Here is a 26094-nt window from a genome sequence, read left to right as displayed (position 1 = left end):
CACACGCTGGTGATTCATGGCCCCAAAGGGGCCTGTAGAGATCTAGATTTATGCTATGGTATGGTTACAGCAATGGTGTCTGCTGCGAGCTCCAGAATGGTAGTTCATGGTTTGGGGGGCTGCGACAGGGAGCAACTGGGCAGCCACACTTAGGGAAGCAGGGCAGTGAAATGGTAACACTGGAGGGCCTCGGTGGCTCAGTGGGTTAAAGCGTCTGCCTTCGGCTCAGGTCATGATCCCAGGGTACTGGGATCCAGCCCCCCATTGGGCTCTCTGCTCCACAGGGAGCCTGCTTTCTCCTCTCTCTCTGCCTGCCTCTCTGCCTACTTGTGATCTCTGTCTGTCAAATGAATAAATAAAATCGTTTTTTCTTTTTTTTTAAATAGTAATGCTAGCAAGCTCTGGATGAGATAAATCTGGGTTTTCAGTCCCATCTTTGCTTCTCATTATCTAGATAATAGTTAGCATGTGGCTCTGTCCTGCTGAGCTTCTCTCACTTTTCCCAACTGTACTGAGGTGATGCTAATGATAGTTAACATTTAAGGACTGCTTATTCTTCAGTCAAAACACAGGAAATTGTCTCTACTCAACCATTAAGAGTTATTTAAGGGGCGCCTGGGTGGCTCAGTGGGTTGAGGCCTCTGCCTTCGGCTCAGGTCATGGTTCCAGGGTCCTGGGATCGAGCCCCACATCGGGCTCTCTGCTCGGCGGGGAGCCTGCTTCCTTCTCTCTCTCTGCCTACCTGTGACCTCTATCTGTCAAAAAAAAAAAAAAAAAAAAAAAAGAGTTATTTAAAAGTAAGCTTTTTTTTTTTTTTTTTTAAATACAGAAAACTATATATTCCCCATCTCACAACACACCCATTTTAACTTGGTGACACTTAAGAAATAAAGAAATCACATACATGGTTTGAAAATGGAAGTCAGAGTACAAAACGAGAAAAGCTTTCATTTTTCGACCAATTTATACCTACAAAAAAGCGCAATTTCATGGGTTTCAATTTAGTATGTACCAGCCACCGCTTTAAAGCTTTATATGTTTTAACTACCTTAAATTCCTCCACAACCCCACGAGGTAGGTAAAATTATTATCCTCCCTTGGTAATAATACAATTTCTCCCTAAAAGAGGATCTGGGAGAGAGCACCGGCAACCTAAGCAGCCTCCACGTGATTTAAAAGTTGAGAAACACAGAGCTCAGTATATGCAATTAAGTGCCAAGGAGGATTATCCGCCGGGTGTCCGAAACACAGTCTGCTGGGGCGCCACACTCGGCAGGTACTTGGTCTGACGGGCAGTCCCTCACTGACCTACACGCAACTGCTGACCAGCCGCTACGTGGTTCCCGGGAGAAGGCGCGCCGAGTTCCGATGCCTCAACCAATCTTGCTAGAGTAGGCGTACTCCCTGCGAACAAAAGCGCTCGGAGTGACTGCCTCTATGACCACTCAACGCCTAGCCCAGGCCCGCGCCTCCAATCACAGCGGAACTTCCAATTGGTGAGGCCTTTCTGAAGTGGGGCGGACGGGAGGGAAAAGTCCCGCCTCCCTAGGGGTTCTCGGCCAACCGGAGAGTCCGGGCGGCAGCCGCCTGTTCGGTTGCGCTGTGTGTAATGATCTGGGGCCTGAGGGCGGGGCGGGGAGCAGGCTGGGGTCTGTGGGGAGGGGACGCTTCCTGCGGGCGCGCGGAGCGGAGACGGTGACAGCCACGCGCGCACGTGCGCGCCTGGCCGCAGCGCGGCCCCGAGACCTTCACCGGCCGCTGAGAGGCGCGCGGGGGCTAGGCTGCTGCCGTTTAGGGGCCCCGTCCCGGGGCGTCCCCAGCGTCCCGGGCCCGAGTTCCTGAGCGCCGGGCTGAGCCCACCCCGTCGGTCCTGGCTCGTGTTTCGTCTCCGTGGCCGTAAGGGCCCGCCCCCAACTCCCCTTTACGCTCCCGGGGCAGGGTCCTCACGGCCCATGCTGGCCGCTGGGGGCCCGTGCCGACCAGACAGCTCCCAGGCCGGCCAGTTGGCTACCATGGTGGCCCTGAGGCCTGTGCGACTCCTCCAGGGGGGCTAACAGGTCCAGAGCGCAGGCCTCGGGGCGCGAGGGTCCCGGGTCTGAGCCCCGCGCCATGGCCGGGGCCATCGCCTCCCGTATGAGCTTCAGCTCTCTCAAGAGGAAGCAGCCCAAGACGTTCACCGTGCGGATCGTCACCATGGACGCCGAGATGGAGTTCAATTGCGAGGTAACCGGCTGGCAGCCCCGACGGGCTGCGGCAAGCGGGAGCCTGGGGGAATCCGGCGGAATCCCCGCTCGCCCGGGCCCCGTCGTGGGTCGGGCACCAACTGGGGCGCCCCTGCCGCGTTGACAGTCAAGGTGGAAGCTTGAGGGATTCAGCTTATATCATCTCTGAGCATAGACAGAGGTGACCAGAACCGGAAGGAGCCATCTAGGCCCACTCACGTTAAAGATAATTGCTGCTAATTTTCCTAGGGCTTTGGGTTTGGAAGCACTTCCTGAAGGTTTTCATTCATTGTTGCTTCAAGAGGCTGGAAGCATCCGTGGTGGCGAATTCTGGTTTCCAGTGTCAGGCTTAAGTTCCAGCTCTGTGGGTCTATTTATTTATTTATTTTACTTCATTAGATATTATTATGTGCCCCAGGCATTAAAAGTTGCATCTTGTATATTGGAAAGTCTGTACTTCTTTCCCTTTTCCAAAAGCCTTAAAGGAAACTGTTGATGACTAATACTTTTGATGCAGTTTACATCATGATGATTAACAGTTACTATTTGTTGAATATATTCTAAGTGTCAGATGCTCCTACATTTAATTCTCACAACTACCCAATGAGGTAGGTACCCCAAACCATATATCATCTAGTAAGTGACAAAGTGGGATTTTAAGTCAAACTTTTAGCCAAAAGTACTGTCTCTCAAGTAATTTAAGTCCTGGCTAGTACAAAGTGTGGTCTGTGAAACAGCAGCATTGACAGTAGTGACCTAAGTCAGGGATTGACAAACTTTTTCAGTGAAGGGCCACGTAGTAAATACTTTCAGCTTTGCAGGCCATGGGATCTCTGTTACAACCACTTAGCTCTTCAGCTCAGCTATTATAGCACAAAAGCAGCTTAGGATTCATTTCCAGCATGACAGTGTGAGGGGTGTCATTGATGTTGCTCGTCTGTAAGACTGGTGAAAATTACTTAAAAAAACTCAACAATTTAAACCATCTGGAAATGGCACTAAGGGCAAACATTTATCAAATGAATTAAACATCTATTCAAGAAAATCCGAAAATTTGCTAAGAAAGGTGAGAGTCTATAGTATTTGAGAATTTTTTTTTTTTTTTAAGATTTTTTTTATTATTCATCTGACAGAGAGAGACCACAAGTAGGCAGAGAGACAGGCAGAGAGAGAGAGAGAGGAGGAAGCAGGCTCCCTGCTGAGCAGAGAGCCCGATGCGGGACCCGATCCCAGAACCCTGGGATCATGACCCGAGCCGAAGGCAGCAGCCCAACCCACTGAGCCACCCAGGCGCCCCAGAGTCTATAGTATTTGAACCAAGGCTGCTACCTCTCTTCCCCACTTCCAACTCAGCAAGGTGGAGATTCCATTCCAGACTGCAGCAGTCCAGAACACAGGGCTCCCTCTTCCCCTAGCTCCCTGTCAGACCACTTTCTTCCCAGGAGGAGCAGTACTTCAGTGTTTCTTATCCTGCTCAAGCCTACTTGTTACTGAGACAGTCCCAGGTGTGTGTAGTTGAAATATGAGTCTTCCTTCTTCTATCCAGCTCCTACTCACAGAATGGGAGCTGTGCCTTGAGCATGGCACATGACTACTGGGGCTCCCCAGTTGCTCTCATCCCAGACCCAGCTTGCATAATGGTGGTTCCATGCCAGAGGAGGCAAACTGAGAAAATCTCAGGCTGTTGTGTGCCATCCCACCCCTTCCATCAAGGATTCAGAGATTTTACCTAGAAGAAGAAGGCTTTAAAACCTGTGGCTCCTGCTCTCTTCCCAAAGACAGTTACTTCATTTGCAACAAAATGTGGAGAAGTTTATGACTAAGGGAACTCTTAAAAACTGGAGGATTTGGGGGCACCTGGGTGGCTCAGTTGTTAAGTGTCTGTGTTAAGTGTCTGCCTTCAGCTCTGGTCATGATCCCAGGGTCCTGGGATTGAGCTCTACATCTGGCTCTCCACTGGGCAGGAAGCTGCCTTCCTTCCCTTTCCCCTACTGGTGTTCCCTCTCTCGCTGTCTCTCTCTTTCTCTGTCAAATAAATTAAATCTTAAAAACAACAAAAACAAACAAACAAAAAAAAGGGGAGTTGGGAGGAGATTATGGCTTTAATGAAGATACAGCCTAGGCTGTAGACCCACTACTTTGCAGGAGAGAGTCAAAGATTAAGATGGGGTGGGGAAGATCCCTCATGGGATTGAATAAACTGTTCCCTCAAAAGAGTCACCTTTGATTGGATTATTTTGTAGACCAAGTTATGCCCCAGGGTCTGGTTGAAAATAATAGAATAGTAAGACACCATTAAAGGAGTTTTAACAGCTAGGTGTGATCAGGGGAAGAGAAAGTGCCCAGCTGAAACCACAATTTGTGTGTCTTTGAGGAACAACAACATCATAGGCCTTAACACTATGTGAATGAAATAGATTTCACTAAAACATTCCAGCCCATCACTAAATAAGCAAAGAACAATAAAAAGCCCTGGGGCTGGGGTAGGGAGAACCAGTCCAGTATCTATATTATTTAGATGATATATTACTTAAAATGTCCAGTTTCCTGCAAAAAAATTGTGAGACTTGCAAAAAAGTAGGGAAATATGACCCAGACGATGGAAACAAACTAGCAGTAGAAATTGCCATGAGAGCGACCAGATGTCAGATTTAGCAGAAAAGATTTCCAATAACCATTACAAATACATTCTCAGAACTAAAGGAAAGCATGATTAAAGAAGGAAGGTATGACATTTTCACCTCAAGTAGAGAAGATCAAGTTAAAAGGTAGGAATTACAGAAAAGAACCAAATGAAAATTCTGGAGTTGTAAAGCAGCACAAGTGAAGTTAAAAATTCATTAGAGGGGCTCAGAGTAGATTCAAACAGGCAGATTGAAGAATTAGCCTGCTTGAAGATAGAATGATAGAGATGATGCAAGCTGAAAAATAGAAAAAACAATGAAGAAAAATGTACAGAGCCTCAGAAAAATGTGGGAAATCATAAGTGTACATATGTATGGGAATACCAGGAGAGGAGAGAGAAAAAATATTTTAAAAAACAGTAGCTGACACTTTCTGAATTTATTGAAAAACAATAGCGTAGACATTCAGGAAGCTCAGTAGACTCCAAGGAGGATGAACACAAAGAGATCCACAAATAGAAAAAGGGAAAATGCAGAAAGTCAAAGACAAGGAGAAAATCTTGAAAGCAAGAGAAAAAGGACTTATAACATACAAGGAAACCCCAGTAAGATTAACAGCTGTCTTCTCTGCAGAAACTGTGGAGGCCAGAGGCTATGGGATAACATATTTAAAGTGCTCAAAGAAAAAACTTGTCAACATATATAATTTTAATATTCAAATATAAATAATCTACAAAAAAGGTGAAAAGTGAAAGGATATATAGGTATATATAGATATAGGATCTCTATATATAGATATATAGGATGTATATATCACTGGAATTAAACTAGTATAAATCTCAAGCTGATTCTGATAAGATTATCTGGTAAACTCTGGAGCAACCACTAAAAAAATTCCCCCAAAACACTTAAAAAGTATGATGAAGAAATCACTAAATAAATGTAAATGCTTCATTAGAAAATATTCACCTAATGTAAAAACAAGTAGTAAAGGAGGGATGGAGAAACAAAAACGTGAAACACATAGAAAACAAAAATAAAATGACAACTGTACCCCAAATAATTAGATAACTCAAATGAGATGGACAAATTCCTGGAAAGACACCAACTACCAAAATTTACTCGAGAAGAAACAGACAATCTGAACAGACCTATAACCAGTGAAGAGATTAAATTGGTAATAACAACGCCCACAAAGAAATGTCCAGACTGTATGTACTAAAGGCCCAAATGGCTTTATTACTGAATTCTACCAAACATTTCAAGGACAATTAATAGCAGTTCTTCACATGCTCTTTCAAAAGAATAGGAGGGCGCCTGGGTGGCTCAGTGGGTTAAGCGGCTGCCTTCGGCTCAGGTCATGATCTCAGGGTCCTGGGATCGAGTCCCACATCAGGCTCTCTACTCCGCAGAGAGCCTGCTTCCCTCTATCTCTCTGTCTGCCTGCCTCTCCATCTACTTGTGATCTCTCTCTGTCAAATAAATAAAATCTTTTTTTTTTTTAAAGATTTTATTTATTTATTTGACAGACAGAGATCACAAGTAGGCAGAGAGGCAGGCAGAGAGAGAGGAGGAAGCAGGCTCCCTGCGGAGCAGAGAGCCCGATGTGGGGCTCGATCCCAGGACTCTAGGATCATGACCTGAGCTGAAGGCAGAGGCTTTAACCCACTGAGCCACCCAGGCGCTCCAAATAAAATCTTAAAAAAAAAAAAAAAAAAAAAAAAGGAGAGCAGGGACTACTTCCCAACTCATTTTATGAGGCTGGCATTACCCTGATACCAAAAGCTGACAAAGCAATCACAAGAAAACTAGAGACTAAGATCTCTTATGAATATGGAAGCAAAACGGGGTGCCTGACTGTCTCAGTAGGTCATGTGACTCTTGATCTTGGAGTTTTGAGTTCCAGCGATGTTGGGTGTAGATTACTTAGAAAAAAATATGGAAGCAAAAATTCTTATTTTTTAAAATTTTATTTATTTTATAGAGAGTGAGAGAGAAAGAGCATGAGCTGGGGGGGCGGGGCATAGGGAGAAGCAGACTCCTTGCTGAGCAGGGAGCCCCAACGCAGGACCACAGGATTCAATCCCCGGACCCTGGGATCTCTACCTGAGCTGAAGGCAGATGCTTAACCAACTGAGCCACCCAAGTACTCCTGGAAGCAAAAATTCTTTTTTTTTTTTTTTTTAAAGATTTTATTTATTTATTTGACAGACAGAGATCACAAGTAGGCAGAGAGGCAGGCAGAGAGAGAGAGGGGAAAGCAGGGGCTCGCAGGGCTCGATCCCAGGACCCTGGGATCATGACCTGAGTCAAAGTCAGAGGCTTTAACTGAGCCATCCAGGCACCCCTGGAAGCAAAAATTCTTAACAAAAATATTAGCAAACTGAATCTAGCATCTCTCTATCTATCTATATGATATACATATATATGTATATCGTACATCATAACCAAGTGAGATTTATTCCAGGAATTCAAGGTTGGTTTAATATCTGAAAATCAATTAACATAATACATCATATCAATAGAATAAAAAGAAAATCACATATTTCAATACATGCCAGAAAAGCACTCGACAAAATCAAGCAGCATTTCATGAAAAAAACACTGAATAAAATAGGAATAGAAGGCAGATTCCTCAACCTGATAAAGAGTATCTGTGAAGAACCCGCAGCTAACTATCATACTTAATAGTGAGATCAGGAATAGGAATAAGACAAGGATATCTTGCTACTTTTTTTAAATTTAAGATTTTATTTATTTGAGAGCGCATAAAATGAGCAAGGGGAAAGACAGAGACAGAGGGAGAGGGAGATGCAGACTCCCTGCTGAGCAGGTATCCTGCTGTGGGAGTTGATTCTGGGACCCTGAGATCATGACCTGAGCTGAAGGCAGACACTTAGCCATCTGAGTCACCCAGGTGCCCCTATCTTGCCACTTTTTTTTTTTTTTAAAGATTTATTTATTTGAAAAAAAAAAAGATTTATTTATTTGACAGAAAGAGAGGACACAAGTAGGCAGAGTGGCAGGGAGAGGGAGAAGCAGGCTCTCCACTGAGCAGGGAGCCCTATGTGGGCTCCATCTGAGGACTGGGGATCATGACCTGAGCCAAAGGCAGCCACTTAACCGACTGAGCCACCCAGGCGCCCCTATCTTGCCACTTCAGTTCAACAGTGTGCTAGAGGTTCTAGCCAGGACACTTAAGCAAGAAAATGAAATAAAAGACATTCATATTGGAAAGGAAGAAAATAAAAATATATTCAGAGATAACATGATCACATATAGAGAACCTAAGAAATCCCCTATAGGGATTTTCCTATAAAACTATTTGAACTAATAAATGAGTTAAACAAGGTGGCAGGATACAAGAGCAATACACGAAAATCACTTGTAATTTTATATGCTTGCCACGAACAATATGAAAATGAAAAGAAAATTCTATTTACAATAGTATCAAAAAGTATAAAATACTTAGGAACAAATTTAACCAATGAAGTGTAAAACTTATACTCTGAAAATTATTAAAACATTGTTGGTAGAAATTAAAGGACCTAAAGAAATGGAAAGGTATCCCTTGTTCATAGATCATAAGATTTAACATTGTTAAGGGGGCAGTATTCCCCTAGCTGATCTACTCATTCAGCATAATCCCTATCAGAATCCCAGTTTATTTCTTTGTAGAAATTGGAAATCTGATTTTAAAATTTATATGGAATTGCAAGGGATCTACAATAGCTAAAACAATCTTGTAAAAGAAGAGGAAAGTAGGAAGACTCTTATTTCCTTATTTCAAAACTTACTACCCGTTCAATGGAGGAATGAATAGACTTCCCAACAGTGCTGAGACAACTGGTGAGCCACATGCAAAACAATGAAGTTGAACCCTTATTTCATACCACATACAAAAATTAAAAATGCATCAAAGATGTAAATATAAGAGCTAAAACTATAATACCGTTAAAACAGGGATAAACCTTCATGACTTTGGATTTGGCATAGGATTCTTAGATATAACAAAAGCATGAGTAACAAAAGAAAAAGTAATAGACTTGACTTCATCAAGATTAAAAACTTTTATGCTTTGAGGGATGCCATCAAGAACTGAAAAGAAATATTAGGAAATCATGTATCTCATGAGGCTCTTCTATCTAAAATATATGAAGGACTCTTATTGCTCAGTAATAAGAAGGCAAATAACTCAATTAGAAAGTGGGCAACTGAGGGGTGCCTGACTGGCTTTTCAGTAGAGCATGAGTCTTGATATCAGGGTTGTGAGTTCAAGCCCCATGGTGGGTATAGAGTTTACTTTAAAAAAATGGGCAAAGGATCTGAATAGACATTTTGTTGAGGAAGATACACAAATGGCCAATAAGCACATGAAAAATGCTCAACATCATGAGTCATCAGGGACATGAAAATAAAAAACACCATGAGATACCACTTTACCACAATAAGAGCCAACCACTAGGATGATTAGAATCAAAAAGTCATATAATATGGGGCGCCCGGGTGGCTCAGCGGGTTAAGCCTCTGCCTTCGATTCAGGTCATGATCCCAGGGTCCTGGGATCGAGCCCCATACTGGACTCTCTGCTCAGCAGGAAGCCTGCTTCCCCCTCTTTCTCTCTGCCTGCTGCTCTGCCTACTTGTGATCTCTGTCAAATAAATAAATAAAATCTTTAAAAAAAAGTCATATAATAATAAATGTTGGTGAGAATATGAGGAAATTGGAACCCTTATACACTGATGATGGGACTGTAGAACAGTACAGCCACTTTGAGAAACAGTCTGGCCATTCCTTCAAACAGTTAAATATAGAGTTATCATCTGACCCAGCAATCCCACTACTAGGTATCTACTCAAGAGAAATTCATGTGTATCTACAGAGAAACTTGTACACAGGTATCTATAGCAACATTTATAAGAGCCAAAAGGTAGAAACAACCCAAATGTCCATCAGCTGATGAAAGGGTAAATAAAAGGTGGTATATCAGTACAATGAAATATTATTTGGCACTAAGAAGGAATGAAATAATAAATACATGCTACAAATGGATAAACCTTGAAAACATTATTGCTAAGTGGAAGCAGCAATCACAAAAGTGCACTTATTATTTCATTCATCAGCAAGTCTGGAGTGGGGATATGTAGGGAAATGAAAAGTAGATTTGTGGTTGTTTAGAACTGGGAAAAGGGTACAGGGATACAGGAGTGATAGCCAGGGGATGCAAGGTTTCTTTGTGGAGTGAAGAATATATTCCAGAATTGACAGGGGCCATGGTTGCACAACACCGTAAATATTCTAGAAACCATTGAATTGTGCATTTAAAAAAAAAGATTTTATTTATTTATTTGACAGACAGAGATCACAAGTAGGCAGAGAAGCAGGCTCCCCGCCGAGCAGAGAGCCTGATGCGGGGCTCAATCCCAGGACCCCAGGATCATAACCTGAGCCGAAGGCAGAGGCTTTAACACACTGAGCCACCCAGGTGCCCCTGAATTGTGCATTTTTTAAAAAAAGGTTATTTATGAGAGAGAGAGAGCAGAGTGAGTGAGAACATGAGTCAGGGAGAGGGAGAAGCAGATTCCCTACTGAGCAGGGAGCCCGATGTGGGGCTTGATTCTAGAACCTTGCGATCATGACCTGAGCTGAAGGCTGCCACCCAACTGACTAAGCCACACAGGTTCCCTGAACTGTGCATTTTAAATAGCTGAATTTTTAAGGTACATGAGTTAAATCTCAGGCTGTGTGAAGGAAGATGTGGCCTTTGACAAAATGGGAACAAAAGACATGACTTTGTTCCAGTAAAACTATTTGTGAACACTGAAATTTGAATTTCATATAATTTTCACAAGTGATGAAATGTTTCAGAAATTACACTTAAGGGGCCACCTGGATGGCTCAGTCATTAAGTGTCTGCCTTCGGCTCAGGTCATGATCCTGGGGTCCTGGGATTGAGCCCCACATTGGCTCCCTGCTCAGCGGAGAGACTGCTTCTCCCTCTTCCTCTGCCTCTCCCACTGCTTGTGCTCTCTCTCTCTCAAATAAAGAAATAAAATCTTAAAAATAAATAAATGAGTAAATTTTACATTTAAAGATGGAAAAATTACTCTCAGCTCTCAGATGGTACAATAATAGAGGGCAAATTAGGTTTGTGTTGTGGGCCATAGTTTGCTGATCCCTAATATATCTTATTTATGTGTGTATGTATGTATGTATGTATGTAATCTCCATACCCAGTGTGGGACTTGAACTCACATCCTTGAGATCAAGAGTCACATGCTTTACCAACTGAGCCAGCCATTTGACCCCCTGATCTAAGTTTCTGTTTGGCAAATGCTGTGAGAGATTATGAGAGACTGACCGGTAGGGAAAGGGATTTTGTATGAGAATTCTTCACAATTCTACCATGAAAATCTCTTCTTTTTTTTTTTTTTAAATATTTTATTTATTTCTTTGACAGAGGTCACAAGTAGGCAGAGAGGTAGGCAGAGAGAGACGGAGAAGCAGGCTCCCCACTGAGCAGAGAGCCCGATGCGGGGCTCGATCCCAGCACCCTGGGATCATGACCTGAGCCGAAGGCAGAGGCTTTAACCCACTGAGCCACCCAGGCACCCTTCTTTTTTTCTTTAAACAGACCCCAGACCCAAAGAGAATGTACAATATTACCAGCTATCGCAGGGCTTCTCAACCTTGACACTATTTTTTTTTTTTTTAAGATTTTATTTATTTATTTATTTTTTGACAGAGACAGAGATCACAAGTAGGCAGAGAGGCAGGCAGGGAGAGAAGAAAGCAGGCTCCCTGATGAGCAGAGAGCCCGATTCGGGGCTCGATCCCAGGACCCTGAGATCATGACCTGAACCGAAGGCAGAGGCTTTAACCCACTGAGCCACCCAGGCACCCCTCAACCTTGACACTATTGATATTTTGGCTGAATAATTCTTTGTCAGGGCCGCAGCTGTCCTGTGCCTTGTAGGATGTTTAGAAGCACCACTAGATGCCAGTAGCACCTCCCCACCCTCCCAGCTGAGACAACCAAAAATGTCTTTAGACATCATCAAGTGTCCCTGGGGGGGAGGAGTACCCTTCCTTCTCCCCCTCTCCCTGCCATCGTGTTGAGAACCACTAATCTATAGAAGAAGGTAAGAGTAGTGATATTTAGAGAGTCAGAATGGTATAGCTTAGAGTCTGTCAAACTTAAATGTGCCAGTAAATGACCTGGGATCTTGATAAAATGAGAATTCTGACTCTGTACTTCTATAGTATGACTGAGAATTCTGCATTTCTAACACATTCTCAAATGATGCCAGGGCTGCTGATTTAGGGACCACCCCTTGAGTAGCAAAGCATTAGTGGAAAGTGTATAGGCTTTGAAATAAAATAGGTCTGGGCTTGAATTCCAGCTAACCTACTCCTGGCTTAGATAAGATACCTAAGCTCTTTGGACCTCAGTTTCCACGTCAGTAAAATGGAATTTTTGTTTTATTTATTTATTTGGCCTTGCAAGATTTTATAAGGATTCATGGAATGCATAGTGCCAGGCAGAAAGTAAGAACTAGAAGGGACTATAGTTGGCTAAAAGTAGGAGGCAGCTCAGGTCACCATGGTTACTGCCCTGTTATGATTTGTCAAGCCGTTGCATTTCAGTGACTTTTCAGTGTAAATACCTGTTTGTAAATGAGTATGTTCAAATATTCTGTTTAAAAAGTAACAGTAGGGACACCTGGGTGGCTCAGTGGGTTAGGCCTCTGCCTTTGGCTAGGGTCATGATCTCAGGGTCCTGGGATGGAGCCCCACATCAGCTCTCTGCTCAGCAGGGAGCCTGCTTCCCCTCTCTCTCTGCCTGCCTCTCTGCCTACTTGTGATCTCTCTCTCTCTCTCTCTCTCTCTCTGTCAAATAAATAAAATCTAAAAAAAAAAAAAAAGCCAGTAACAGTAGTTTGATTTATGAGGATAGAGCTCTAAGAAACTATCAGTCTTTCTCTCTTGCTATTTTTATGTTGTACATTAACTGAGGAAGGTACTAATGCAAGGAGATGACAGATGCATTTGGAAAAAAAAAGAGGAGAGATGTTATTTGATGAATTCTTGACTTTTTTGAGGTCAAGGGTAGGTGATGGTCTAAGGATTCAATTTCAGTGGTAGTTAACATATGAATCATGTTACCTTATGCTAATAAGTTCAGACTTTTTTGCTGCAGAGATAGGGAATAAATCTCTTTCTTGCACTACTTGCTGCATTGCACAGTTGGCTTGTTGTTTCAGAGGATTTTTCCACTTGAGAGATTTGATATTTGTCATTTTGAGAAAGTGGGTGCTGAACGTAATTTGCCAGGAGGCTAAACGGTTATGTTATTTCTTATCTAGGCTGGAATTTTACTCTAATAATTCAATCTATCAGTAAGAAGAGCCAAATATGAAAAAGCTCTCCGAATTGAGTTGTGAGAGATTCTAATACCATCTTATATTGGAAACAAAGCCTCCTTCTTCTGTTGGTTGACATCCCAAATGTTTTCACATACCCAAGTGGGAATATGACTGGATTAAATACCAGCATTACAGATCATTCCAACATACAAGTGGACAAAAAGTAGAAACCTTTGAAAGGGGAAAACAGAAAGAACGACCCTGGTATTTTCAGTAAGATGTTACAACCCAGACACTTGAAGATTTAGGCAAATGCTTCCCTTCTAAGGATGCAGACTTCTGGAGGGCAGTGGTGGTCATTTCATTGCTTGTTGTGTATAGTAATGGGACTCTATATGAGGGCACTGAGAAACCTTTTTTCTTTTCTTTTCTTTTTTTTTTAGATTTTATTTATTTATTTACTTGACAGAGATCACAAGTAGGCAGAGAGGCAGGCAGAGAGAGAGGAGGAAGCAGGCTCCCTGCTGAGCAGAGAGCCCGATGGGGGGCTAGATCCCAGGACCCTGAGATCATGACCTGAGCTGAAGGCAGAGGCTCAACCCACTGAGCCACCCAGGTGCCCCGAGAAACCTTTTTTCTTATTTCAGAAGAAAGATTGTTTCTGCCTTATCCGTATTTTCCCATGGGGTTTTTGCATGCCCGCAGATGGCCTGGGTCTGCGGATATGGGACATCGGCAGTCAGGTGAATGCTGGATATAGTTGTGCTGGTGAAGATAGAAGGAAGCCGGACATACACTGGCTGGTGCTGCCATCTGCTGGCCCCCATGTCTGCTCTTTTGTAGGAGGAAGGGCTAGGGAGTAACAGTTACTGTGTGCCAGGTCCCATGCTAAATGCTTTACATATACTATCTCATTTGATACAACAGAGACTCGTTCACTTATTCATTCAACAGATATTTACTGAGTACCCGTGTGGACGTAGCAGTGATCAAGACCTACTTAGGATGGAGGTCTTGTCATTGGCTTCATTTTCAGAGTGGGAATTGGAGACTCCAGCAGGGTACATAGCTTGCTTAAAGTCCCCGCAGAGCCACTGTCTATTCTGAAAGAGAAAGAAGAGGACAGGGACTGTTAGACAGCAGCGGGAGAATCTCACTAATGACCAGTGCTTATTTGAACCTCACAACGAAGTTTTCAGGTCAGTTAGAGAGGTCTTTTTTTTTTTTTTTTTAAGGTTTTTATTTATTTGACAGAGAAAAACACAGCGAGAGAGGGAACAAAGCAGGGGGAGTAGGAGAGGGAGTAGTATGCTCTCCACTGAGCAGAGAGCCCGATGCGGGGCTTGATCCCAGTACCCTGGGATCATGACCTGAGAGATGCTTAATGACTGAGCCACCCAGGCGCCCTAGTTGGAGAGGTCTTAGCTCAAGTTCCAGTTTACTTGTCTGGACTCTGACAGACAGGCAGCACAGCCTGGAGGTTATGAGCATCTGGGGAGAGCTTGGTCTCAGGAGCCTGATTCTTGGCTCTGCCCTAACCAGCTCAATGACCTTAGACAGGTTCCTTAATCCTCTTCAGATGCCTGTTTCCTCATCTGTAAAATGGGGAGCATAATAATTCTTCCTGCAAGGGATTGTTACAGGGATTAAAACTGAGTCGTTGGTAAAGTACTTAGACTTTCTAACTCAATCATTTGTCTATGGCATTATTATTTGTTTTTTTTTTTGCATTTGCCATAAGATACCATTTCAAAACATTTTGTGAACTTGCCAGTGGACTTAAATTTTGGCCAGTGGATGATGTTACTGATGACCTCTGTTGCATTGGATCAGTGTCTGGTTTTCCTTTGAATCAGATGGACACTTTCCATAAGTGAATCCTTTTCACTTGCCATGATCCTGTTTGCAATTCCTTGCCTTTGGCTTAATATTCCTTGCCTTTGACCTTCTTTTGCAACAGTTCAGTATTTTCTGGTTGCATATTTAATAAGCTTTGTGGTCCGAATATTCTTCCCTATTATTCAGCCTGATATTTTCTTAAATTTGGTGTGTGCACATAAATAGCAATTGGTTAACCTCTCTATTCTGAGACCTTTTCATGTGTTTTGAAAAGTTATTTAACTTTGAAATCCACCTCCTTTTCCCCCACCCCCTGCTTCAGTTCAGGTTTAGAATAGCCAATATTTAAGGCATTCTGGCACACAGAAAGATATTTAAGAGGGAAGGTCCCAGATTTCCATAGTGATCATGGTGATTTAAAGTGGTCTCCATGCAGATTGACTTGAAATGTTTGGGGGTGGGAATGGGAAGAGTTTAGAAACAAAGAGCCCAATTAGAAGACAAACATTCTGGGCCAGGTGTCACGCCAAAACCTGAACTAGCTAGGGCCTGGGACAAAACTGGACTGAATCCAAAGGCCTGGGCACTAGGAGGATGAGGCCAGGGATCAGGGCCTTCTGTGACAAAGAATGAGTAGGGGAACTCTAGGCCCCAGATTCAGGCGGTACCAAGGTCTAGAGCCGGTCCTCAGGCCTCAAGGCCAGCCAAGCAGGAGGCAATTTTTCAGTCAAGCCTAGCCAGCATAGTGCTCAGGAGGTCAGCACACTTCCTGTATCTGGTCTGGGTGTGTAATCAGGATGTTACTTGTATAAACCCGTTGAGAGCCCTGAACTGGTATTTGAACAACCCCTAGCTTCTAGGCAGAGTTCCTCTGTGTGATCTTGGCCATGTCTCTTCTTTCCCCCAACTCTAGGCCTCAGTTCCTAGTCTGAAAAATGAGAGGAAAGAACTTGATTTCCAAAGGCCTTCTGCTTTAGCATCCTATTTTAGGTGATCTGGGCGGAAGAAGCTCATTGCACAACTCCCCCTTTCATATTTCCTTCTTAGTAGGAAACCATCTCAGGATTTGAGCATGTAGGTGTGAGAAAAATCTGCTGGAGGACAGGAAGGATATTGCTTAGGGAACAAGAGCTGGCATCCCAATAAAAGGGGTATGTTGGTTTGAGTTTAAGTCCTACCACTGCCACCTGCTGTCTGAGTGATCTTGGACTTACTTCTCTAAGCCTCAGTTGCCACATCTATAAAACGAGAAAAATACCATTTTTCATATAGGATTGTTTAAAGTGTGAATGAATGAGGTGGACCTTTATGGGCACTTATCACAGGGCCTGAGTCTAGGAAGCTCTTGGTAAATACTAGCTTCTCATGTTATCATGAGATGGGAGTGTGGGAGTAAAGCGGAAGGCTCTCATGTTAGAAGGCACTCTGAATTTTCTCCTTTATTTTTTATTTTTACTATTATTTTTAAAGATTTTATTTATTAATTTGACAGAGAGAGAGAGATCACAAGTAGGCAGAGCAGCAGGCAGGGGGAGGGTCAGGAAGCTGGCTCCCCGCAGAATAGAGAGCCCAGTGCAGGGCTCCATCCCAGGACCCCGAGACCATACCCAAGCCGAAGGCAGAGGCTTAACCCACTGAGCCACCCAGGCGCCCCTGACTTTTCTCCTTTAATCATCTTCATTTTTTTTTAATCTTTTTCAGATTATCCATGCCTTTGCAATTGTAGACTCTTCGACTCTAATTATAAACTGTATCTGACACCATATTTCTGTTTAAAGATTTATTTGTAATTGATCTCTGTCTAGCTTGATATCCACTGTGATAGCAGGATTCTCTTCTGCCATTTTTACTCCCTGTTCTTTTGTCCCCAGTGTGTCAATTCCCCCCCCCCTTTTTTTTTTGTTTCTAATGACTTTTCCAGTTATTCCTGCTAGTTTTGCATTCTTGTCCAAGAACATTTTTGGTGCTTGTTTATTTTCAATTTTAGAAGTTAAAGGCATTTGAGGTCTTAAAAACCCAGAATTGAGTTTTCTCAGAGCTGCTAATCTTTTTAGCCAGCTGGTGATGAGGCTTCTCTGGTTTGTTATAGGATGATGTGTTCCATCCTCCTGTCTATGCTTTGTCTAATTTAGATTCTAAATCCACATGTTTTAGTACATTTTTAGCACGTAAAAATTTATTACCAAACTAGTGCTGACTTCAGAAGGAAAAAAATCTCGAATCAAATCTTCAGTCACTAGTGCGGAGACTGAAGGTGTTAGAAATCACTCCAATCGCCACTAGGTGGGGTCAGAGCACATTATAAAGTCACTGGGTCCTTTTCCTCTTCCAGCCCTCACTACCATCCGACTTTTTCCTTCTTTGCCAAATTTGGACTGAGCGTTGGAAATTTCCAAAAGTTCTCTGTTAGTGAGTTACGTTACTTACAGTTTCCCCATCCACCTTGCCAGTTTTAATCTCCTAGTTGTAGTTGTTTTGATCATTTGACTTTCAGGTAAAACTTAAAACCAAAGCCCAGAGTCATTATTAAACTTATCTGAACTGATCTAAAGTTTTAAATTCAGCAACAGTTTCTTTATCTAGTATATTGATTGGAGATTGACTGGAGATTAAAAAAGAGTCTCAGAGGGGCGCCTGAGTGGTTCAGTCAGTTAAGTGTCTGCCTTTGGCTCAGGTCATGATCCCAGAGTCCTGGACTTTGAGTCATCATTTTGAGTCCCCGAGTCATGATCCCAGAGTCCTGGGATCAAGCCCCACATCGGGCTTCCTGCTCAGCGGAGAGCCTGCTTCTCCCTCTCCCACTCCTGCTTGGGTTTCCTCTCTTGCTGTGTCTCCCTCTGTCAAATAAATAAAAGTCTTAAAAAAAAAAGGTCTCATAAATGTATTAAAGAAATTTACAACTCACAGTAGTTCTCATCCATTTGCAGACGTGTTTACCAGCCCTGTGCACTCATACCTAATCCTTCCAGCGTTGTTACACCAGTGTCAACATCGCCAATGACTATGAAATGGAATTAAAAAGTCATCCTAGAAATGGAACCCGAATGTTTAAAATTTCTTTCCAGGGGCACCTGGGTGGCTCAGTGGGTTAAAGTCTCTGCCTTTGGCTCAGGTTGTAATCCTGGGGTCCTGGGATCAGCCCCTCATTGGGCTTTCAGCTCAGGGGGGAGTCTGCTTCCCTCATCCCCTCTCTTCCTGCCTCTCTGCCTACTTGTGATCTCTGTCAAATAAATAAAATCTTTTTAAAAAATTTCTTTCCAGGCTAGAGCTGGGGTTCTTCATGAGCCGGTTTGCATGAATGGATTAATGCTCTAGCTCTGTTTTGGTGGGAAGTTTTTTTAAAGAATGTTCTTTTAAATACAGACTGTAATTTTTGTGATGTCCAGGGCAGGAGGAGTTAATCAATTGGTTGATACTTTATCATGGGTTTTATTTCGGTCTGTTGGTTTTACCTATTTAGACATTTAAAATTTAGCTCTGTGTCTACCTGCATTGAATCTACGATTGTTTCCTATTTGTAGCTCTCTGCGGAATTATTCTCAGTATTTCAACATTTGTGATTGTTGATATTTGCTGAATATCAGCAGGGTGCTAGGTGCTAAAAGAAGGTTATTTTTCAGCAGCATTACAATGACCACTTTTGTTACATTAGAGAGTTTATTCTTAATATAGTCAGCTCCTGATTATTATGAGTAAGAAACACAGCAGCAATAGTAGGACCTAAGTAAGGAAAAAGCACATAGAAAGCACACATAAATTAAGTGTCAAGTGTCATTTACATGCCTGAAATGACTTTAAGATACAGAATGGAATGTTACAGAATTAAAAGTAAAGTATTGGGGCGCCTGGGTGGCTTGGTTGGTTAAGCATCCTCTCCTGGGATCCAGCCCCACATTGAGGGCTCCCTGCTCAGCTGGGAGTTTGTTTCTCCCTCCCCACTGCCATTCCCCCTGCTTATGCTTTCTCGCTTGCTCTCTCTCAAATAAATGAAGAAAACCTAAAAAAAAAAAAAAAAACACAAAAAATACCCCCAGAAAATTATTACAGCAGTGGACAAAGTGCCACATGGTTTATACAAAACCATCTCGAGCTCATAGACTCAGAGGGTGTTAATTCTCCAAGACCACTTGATGACTGTGGAAGCTGAGACCCGGAGAGGTTAAGTGACTTTCCCAACACAGCAGGTTTGGGGGTTTTGTAGCTATTTGACAAGGCTGTGATTGCTCTCATGTTGTGAGCTAAATTCCAAAGATAGAGATTGTCTCCTTGGCTTTTGGGGGACTGTATTGCTTTTATAACACTATAACTGTATTGTTTCTTTTCGCTCTGTCATCTGTCAGCTGACTTTGAAATGCCTCATCTTTTTTCATAACATCATAGAATTGGGGCCTTGCATGGGGCATAAGAGATTGACAGAAGAAGAAACCGAAGCCCAGTGGAGTTGTGTGACTCACTCAGGATTATATATGGGCTTGTGTGTGTGGTAAAGGGAGGGAGTTTAGGATCCAGATCCATTCTCTAGGTTCACTGCTGCTCACATAACCTCTCTCCACTGTAGCAGGAAACATGCCAGAAGCTACAAAAATAAGGACTTCTTTTTTCCCCTAGAAAACTATCATTCATTTAGTTTCAAAAGACTGAGGGTTTAAAACCTCCATTTTGTGGCTTCCCAAGGGTCTGTGACTTGTTTCTTACTCGTTTCTTTGGTTCTGTGGAAATTTTTCTTGGTTGGTTCTCTGAGATTTGGATTTCCTTGCCAAGGAATTTTTAGAGAGAAGAAATTAGTATGTGTCACCAAAGGGGGGAAAATACATACCTTAAGGCCCAATTCTGCAGTTTGAATTTTAACACGGAGTGTCATAAATTTCTTGCTTCTTCATTACAATCATGACTTAGAAGACTATTCCCCTCAGAAGCCTCATCTGGTCATCATCATCATCATCACCATGAACATCATCAGGCAACCAGAAGCATGCACAGGGTGGCCACAGGTTAAGCCACACCTGCTTGGGTTCTGGGAGACCTAAAGTGTGTGTGTCTGTGTGATGTGTGCGTAGTAACCCTTGCCTTCAAGGAGTTTGTGACCTGTAAGACTGGAGGAAAGACAGGAACCTTGGGGAAAGACAAACACCTCCTTTTTCTGTGTATGTAAAGTACATACTGACTCTCTTATCTGGAGTTGGATGGGGGAGGGGACAGTAGTGAGGTGAGGGATGGACTTTAGAAGAATCTGGTTCTGGATAAATGGAAGCACGTAGGTTTGCTGACTGGGGAGGGCACAGGCTGGGTTTTAACAAGCAGGGTAATTGGTTGCAGGGAGGAAGTAATTGGTGGAGGGCCTTGAAACCATTAATTTAAATGGATTTGGCAAACAGCAGATGATTTAAGGACTGGGAGAGGAAATTTACTGGCTGGGGTTAAGGCAGAAACTGACAGGCAAGAGATTGGAGGTGGGGTTTTTTGCAAAGAGGTTTTTGCTCGGATTTAGATGAGGGATGTAGGGGTTGTGATTGATAGAGCAAAGAAATTAGTCTCTTTTTTGGAGGATCCCCCTTTCCCTTGTGTTGGGAAATAATGGCTGATTAGGCTTGGGATATCCTTTACTTGTGCCAAGACATGACTCGATAGTTTTGCAATTTCGGCTCATGAAACACAAGAACCCGCTTCTGTAGTGTGATGATACCACATCCTGAAATGGGTCCTGTCGGTTTTACCTCTGCATTACTACACTTTTTTATCCTCATTGATTAACCAGAATAGATGTTAATGGAGCTCCTCATTCACTTACTGCACAGCAGAATCCTTTTTGTAACTTTTTCCATTTTGTTTATCTTATAAATAGAAGTATTTGTCATCTAGGTTTTTTTCCCTCCAAAATGGTTAAATAAAAGTTGTTTTAGGTTAACATCTTAAGTTTTCTAGACTTTTATAAACCAGTTCTTGTAGGCTAGTCATGACTGCAGAAGTCGGTCAGGGATAAATATTGAGAGGGGAAATCACAGTCATCCTTGGTTTTCTGTTTCTGAAAGTGGTAGACACGTGGCACATATCCTGAGCACAGAGAGACCCAGTTCCTTCATCACTCTATATGTAAGGGGGCCAGCCTCTTTACAGTTTTTATGGCAAATACTAGGGCAGCTTGTGAGCTAAACCCTAAGAAGTGAATGCTGGGTTTGTCTGGTCTGTTGTTCTCTTTCATCTTTTGTGTAATAGATAGCTAATCGAATAGCATTCTTTGTGTGGCCAAAATATGTAGTCCCCCAGACCTCTATGAAATGGAGTATTGTTTCTCTGTAGCTTTTCCCAGATCTGAGTCTTCTCTGTAAAGTCGAAGTTTCTCTGTGGCCTAATTCTCGGGCATTTCACATATGGCGGCCAAATTCGATTCTCTTTCTTCAAAAAAGTTGTCGTTTAATCGTGTTGTTCAGCCATGGCCTTTTCCCACCATGTGGCTGGCTGGTTTCCTGTTGACCCTCCCTGGTTCTATCCGTAAGAAGGAGAGGGATTTGATTGTTGATGGCTGCATGGCCCAGAGAAAGGAGTGGGAGAATGCAGTGTGAAGGCTCAAAAGAAAGAAATTTTAGGGCTGTGTGTCCAAACCTGGCCAACTGTAAGACGACCATTGTGGTTGCTATTCATAACATTTCCTGGGGTAATAGACCCCAATCAGCATGTAGTTTATTGATGCCAGTTGCTTCCTACAGCAGAAAAGCTCTCTGTTCCCTGCTGCAGAGGGTGAGTGCTTAGTGCTATTTACTTAAAACATTCTAGGTTGATAAATTATAAGCACTTCACTTTGGGTAAAGCTCATAAATCCAGCCCCTACGAAAAATAACAAGCTGATAGCACTTAGTCCTGTTTATAAAGTTCATACGCATCTATCTCTGATACAGGCACAAGTATATATCTATGAAATAGCACTGCAGCCTGTTAAAGTAATGGGAGAGCAGAGGCATAAAGTGAGAAGCCTTGTACTTCCAGGCTTGCTACCATTAACCCCCTCCCGCTTGAAGGGCACCTTGAGGACGAGGCCCACGGAGCTGGAGCTGACACACTGTGGAGTCCAGATTTGCACTCCTCCCTGCTCTTCTCCCTGCAGATCGCCTTTCTCAGTCCTGCCGTCTCTTTCTGTCGGCAAAATGATCACCAGCCTGTGAGTGTCCCTGCTCTTCAGGGGCTGAGAGGGGAGCAGTGTTGGTGTGTGTGGAGCAGTTCAAACACTCTGGCCAGGTGGAGATGTGGGCCTCAGTGAACACTTAATAGACCCAGGAGCTGTTCTGTTTTTGGCAGAAGACCTTTAAGTAGTGTTAAGTGCAAATCCTGAAAGGCTTATGGGCTAAAAGGTATCAGGAAAGGAAATATTTTAGTAACAAAATAAACATGAGCCTCATCCCCCTGGCCATAGCTCCTTAGAGACCTGGCAGGTATTGTTACGGGATGCATGGCTGTTCAGAACGGAGGACCGAGCAGCGTAGTTTGCCGTCAACTTGTGGAGTCCGAAGCGTCACATGCATCGGGCAGAAGCATGTTCAGTACCGCATTGAACATTCAGTACTGCAGATAGCGTAATTAGGCTGCTCGTCAGATACCAGAAAAGTGCAAAGAACATTCCTTCACTTTGCAACAGCTTGGACCTGAGTGGCAGACATGCTGTTCCCTCCAGCTGGCATGACTTCCCTTTCTTTAGCCCCTTCACCAGGGTACCAGCTACTGCCTGGCTCCCCAGACCCAGCTCAGACAGTGTCCCCTCTGTGAAGCCCCTGACCCCCATCCCTCAGGCTCGAACTGTGTTCCCTGTTCTGTTAGCATTTCCCAGGGTGCGTTTTCGTTATTCATTTACCTACCTTTCTTCCCTGTCAGACATGAATGGGGACAGTGTCTTGTCATTTATCTCTTGTGCCGAGCACAATGACTAGGACGTAGTGGGTGCTCAATAAATGTTTGTCAAATGAGTGATAGCATGGGTAGCTCGATGAGAATTGATGGTGCCCTTTCTGATCTGTCATCCATCATCCCTGGAGTGAAACAGGACCGGGAGGCTTGACACGGCACCACTTGAGAATGTAAGGAGAGGAGGAGGGCTTAGAGTGAATAATAACCAGCCTTTATTGAGAATTTGCCATGGGCTGGGCACTATATTTACTAAAGCATTTAGGCTTCTAAAATATATTAATGCACTTAATCCTTAGATCAGTCTGCTAAGACAGGGTCTGTTTATCAGCCCCGTTGCGAAGCACAAGGAAATTCAATAACTTGCCCAAGGTCACACAGTGACAGCGCTGAGATTCATACTGATCTTAGGTAACTATCGCCTGTCTTTGCCTCTTAGACCGGCTCCTGGAAAGAATTAAACCCTAGTAGACAGAGGCAGCCATCTTAGTAATGATTTCACTTCTCTCCCGTGTATCTAGAATATCTAGATATGGTTATATTCCATCCTTTGGAAGAAAAAAAGGAGAAAACAGTCACCTGAATAACTTTTTGGTAGGTAACCACTTTCTGTGGTTAGAACAAGAGGTGGAGTTTTTTGACAAAGAATTGGTTTTAGGTGGTACTTTTGGTCTTTTTAGAAGTACAGCAGTGTTCTCCAGTCAAACTGAACTATAAATGCTTTCATTTCCTACAAGGACCATCTAAGCTGTTTCTTTTTTTTTAATTAAAGATTTTATTTATGTATTTGACAGAGAGATATCACAAGTAGGCAGAGAGGCAGGCAGAGAGAGAGGGGGAAGCAGGCTTCCCGCTGAGCAAAGAGCCCGATGTGGGGCTCAATCCCAGGACCCTGAGATCATGACCTGAGCGGAAGGCAGAGGCTTAACCCACTGAGCCACCCAGATGCCCCCCCACTTTTTTTTTTTTTTTTAAGTTCATTTAGGTGATCTCTACACCCAGTGTGGGGCTAGAACTCACGACCCTGAGATGAAGAGTCACATGCTCCACTGACTGAACCAGCCAGGTGCCCTCATCTGAGCTTTTTGCCTCTAGACTTTTGCATATGCTATTCCCTGTGCCTGGAACACACTACCCGGCTCGCTCCTTCCCCAAGTCCAGTGTTTACTTGATGCTTCTCTCCTACCGTGATAGTTGATTTAGATACCATTTCCCACCCCTCCAGGATAGAGGGTTCTTTCTCAGGGGTCCCTACACCCTCTGAGGGTCCCTGTTTGGCTCTCATAACTGGAGTTGATTATTGTGTGTAGGGCGAGGGAGGTGATTATCTGTTCCTGATTGACTCATGCCCTAGTCCTATTCTGTAAGAGCAGAGACTGTCTTCTTTCTCTATCTCCTGTACCTTGGGTGGTGCTTAGACACAATCTGTGTTCACCAAGTATTTCTTGAAGGATTTTTAAAAAATCATTTTTTTAAAAAAGGATTTTATGTATTTAACAGAGAGAGAAAGAGCAGAAGCAGGGGGAAGAGCAGAGGGAGAGGGAGGCTTCCCACTGAGGAGGAAGCCCATTGTGTGGCTTGATTCCAGGACCCTGGGATCACGACCTGAGCCAAAGGTGATGCTTTACCTACTGAGCCACTCAGGTGCTCCAGATTATTTTTTTGAGAGGGCTAGAGCGTGTGTGAGCTGTGAGGGAGGGGAACCAGGGAGGGGCAAAGGGAGAGGGAGAAAGAGAATCCTCAGCAGGTTCATGCCCAGTGTGGAGCCCAATGTGGGGCTCAGTCTCATGACCCTGGGATCAAGACCTGAGCCGAAATCAAGAGTTGGACACCTAACCGACTAAGTCACCCAGGTGTCCCTTATGGGGGCTAATTTTTGCTTTAAGTTTTTGAGCTTTGGGTTTTTGAATTAGACAAGTCTTCTGTTGGATGGTCGTTGTTTGCTGTGTCTTTTTTTTTTTTTTTTTAAAGATTTTATTTATTTTATTTGACAGACAGAGATTACAAGTAGGCAGAGAGGCAGGCAGAGAGAGAGGGGAGGAAGCAGGCTCACTGCTGAGCAAAGAGCCCGATGTGGGGCTCGATCCCAGGAACTGGGATCATGACCTGAGCCGAAGGCAGAGGCTTTAACCCACTGAGCCACCCAGGCGCCCCTGCTGTGTCTTGTATATACAAAGTCAGCTGGGTGCTGTGGGCAACAGAGGATGACCGATGTCCCTCTTGCTCTGAGGCGCCTACAATCTTAGGAGATATTCAGATCATGTTACAGCATCAGCACAGTGCAGGGGATCACTGATAAAACTGTAAAGACAGGCACGGTCACATTCTGGTGAGTCAGCGGGCACCAGAGAAGCCCATTCACAACCTAGGACCTCTCTTCACAGAGTGTCATGGGAACCACCTAAAGTAACTGTGACCAGTGGTTCTTGTTTGTGAAGAAGGAGAATCCCAAATTAGGAGGACTAAGCGAACCTCATACACTTGGGGAAGGACATGTTGAAAAGTAGAAGCTCATGTAGGTACACAACATGTTGGAGGTTAGATTTAACCCAAAAGAAAAACTTTGTAATTACTTAATGATAGAGCATCTTCTTTTATAAGTAGAGCTAATAAGAGTTACAATCAAAAGCCTTTAGCACATTGCTACCTGGTTTCCTCCAGCACTTTAACTTATCCTAACACTTGGTTGCTTATCTATTCCCCCTGAAACGTGTAGTTCTCCTGTTTGCTATCTCTCATGCTCAAGCCAGAAATGCAGGTGTCACTCGTCATTCTTGTTCCCTCAGTCCCCACCGGCACTCAGGAGTCAGCTCGGCGACTCCCTCCTTTCCAGTGCTCAGTCTGTCTTCCCTCTCTCCCACTTCCTTCATCCAGGCAGAGTTGGCCTCTGTTTTTTCTTTTCTTGATTCTAGGCTCCTTTCCTCCAACCTGTTCTCTGCCTTGTTGATGGAGGCACATTCCAGAACGCTGATCTGATCCTATCACCTCTCTTCCCAAGAGTCTTCAAGGACTCCATGGTGAGCCACCTGGCCCCACATGGCACCGAATTCCCACCACACCCCATCTTGAGTTCAGGCTGTCTGTCTCAGCTCTATCAGATGACTTGAATTTCCCTGTAGATATCATGATTTTCTTTTTTAGAGTTCTTTCCTT

The 26094-nt window shown here is 43.6% G+C and overlaps 1 protein-coding gene across 5 annotated transcripts in view; it reads left to right on the top strand.

Annotated features, from left to right (window-relative positions):
• Positions 1 to 1612: 1612 nt before the first annotated feature.
• The window catches only part of NF2 (NF2, moesin-ezrin-radixin like (MERLIN) tumor suppressor), a 79890-nt gene continuing 55408 nt past the window's right edge, over positions 1613 to 26094 (top strand). For 3 of the 5 annotated variants that reach the window (XM_059140837.1, XM_059140835.1, XM_059140836.1), the window contains exon 1: positions 1619 to 2223. In XM_059140837.1, the coding sequence (XP_058996820.1) occupies positions 2110 to 2223 (114 nt within the window). In that variant the 5' untranslated portion in view covers positions 1619 to 2109. Of the gene's footprint in view, positions 2224 to 26094 lie in introns of all 5 variants that reach the window. The other 2 variants (XM_059140838.1, XM_059140840.1) reach the window with 2 other exon arrangements.

Source organism: Mustela lutreola, chromosome 11, assembly GCF_030435805.1.
Source record: "Mustela lutreola isolate mMusLut2 chromosome 11, mMusLut2.pri, whole genome shotgun sequence".
Taxonomy (NCBI): domain Eukaryota; kingdom Metazoa; phylum Chordata; class Mammalia; order Carnivora; family Mustelidae; genus Mustela; species Mustela lutreola.
This window is presented reverse-complemented; position numbering and strand designations above follow the sequence as displayed.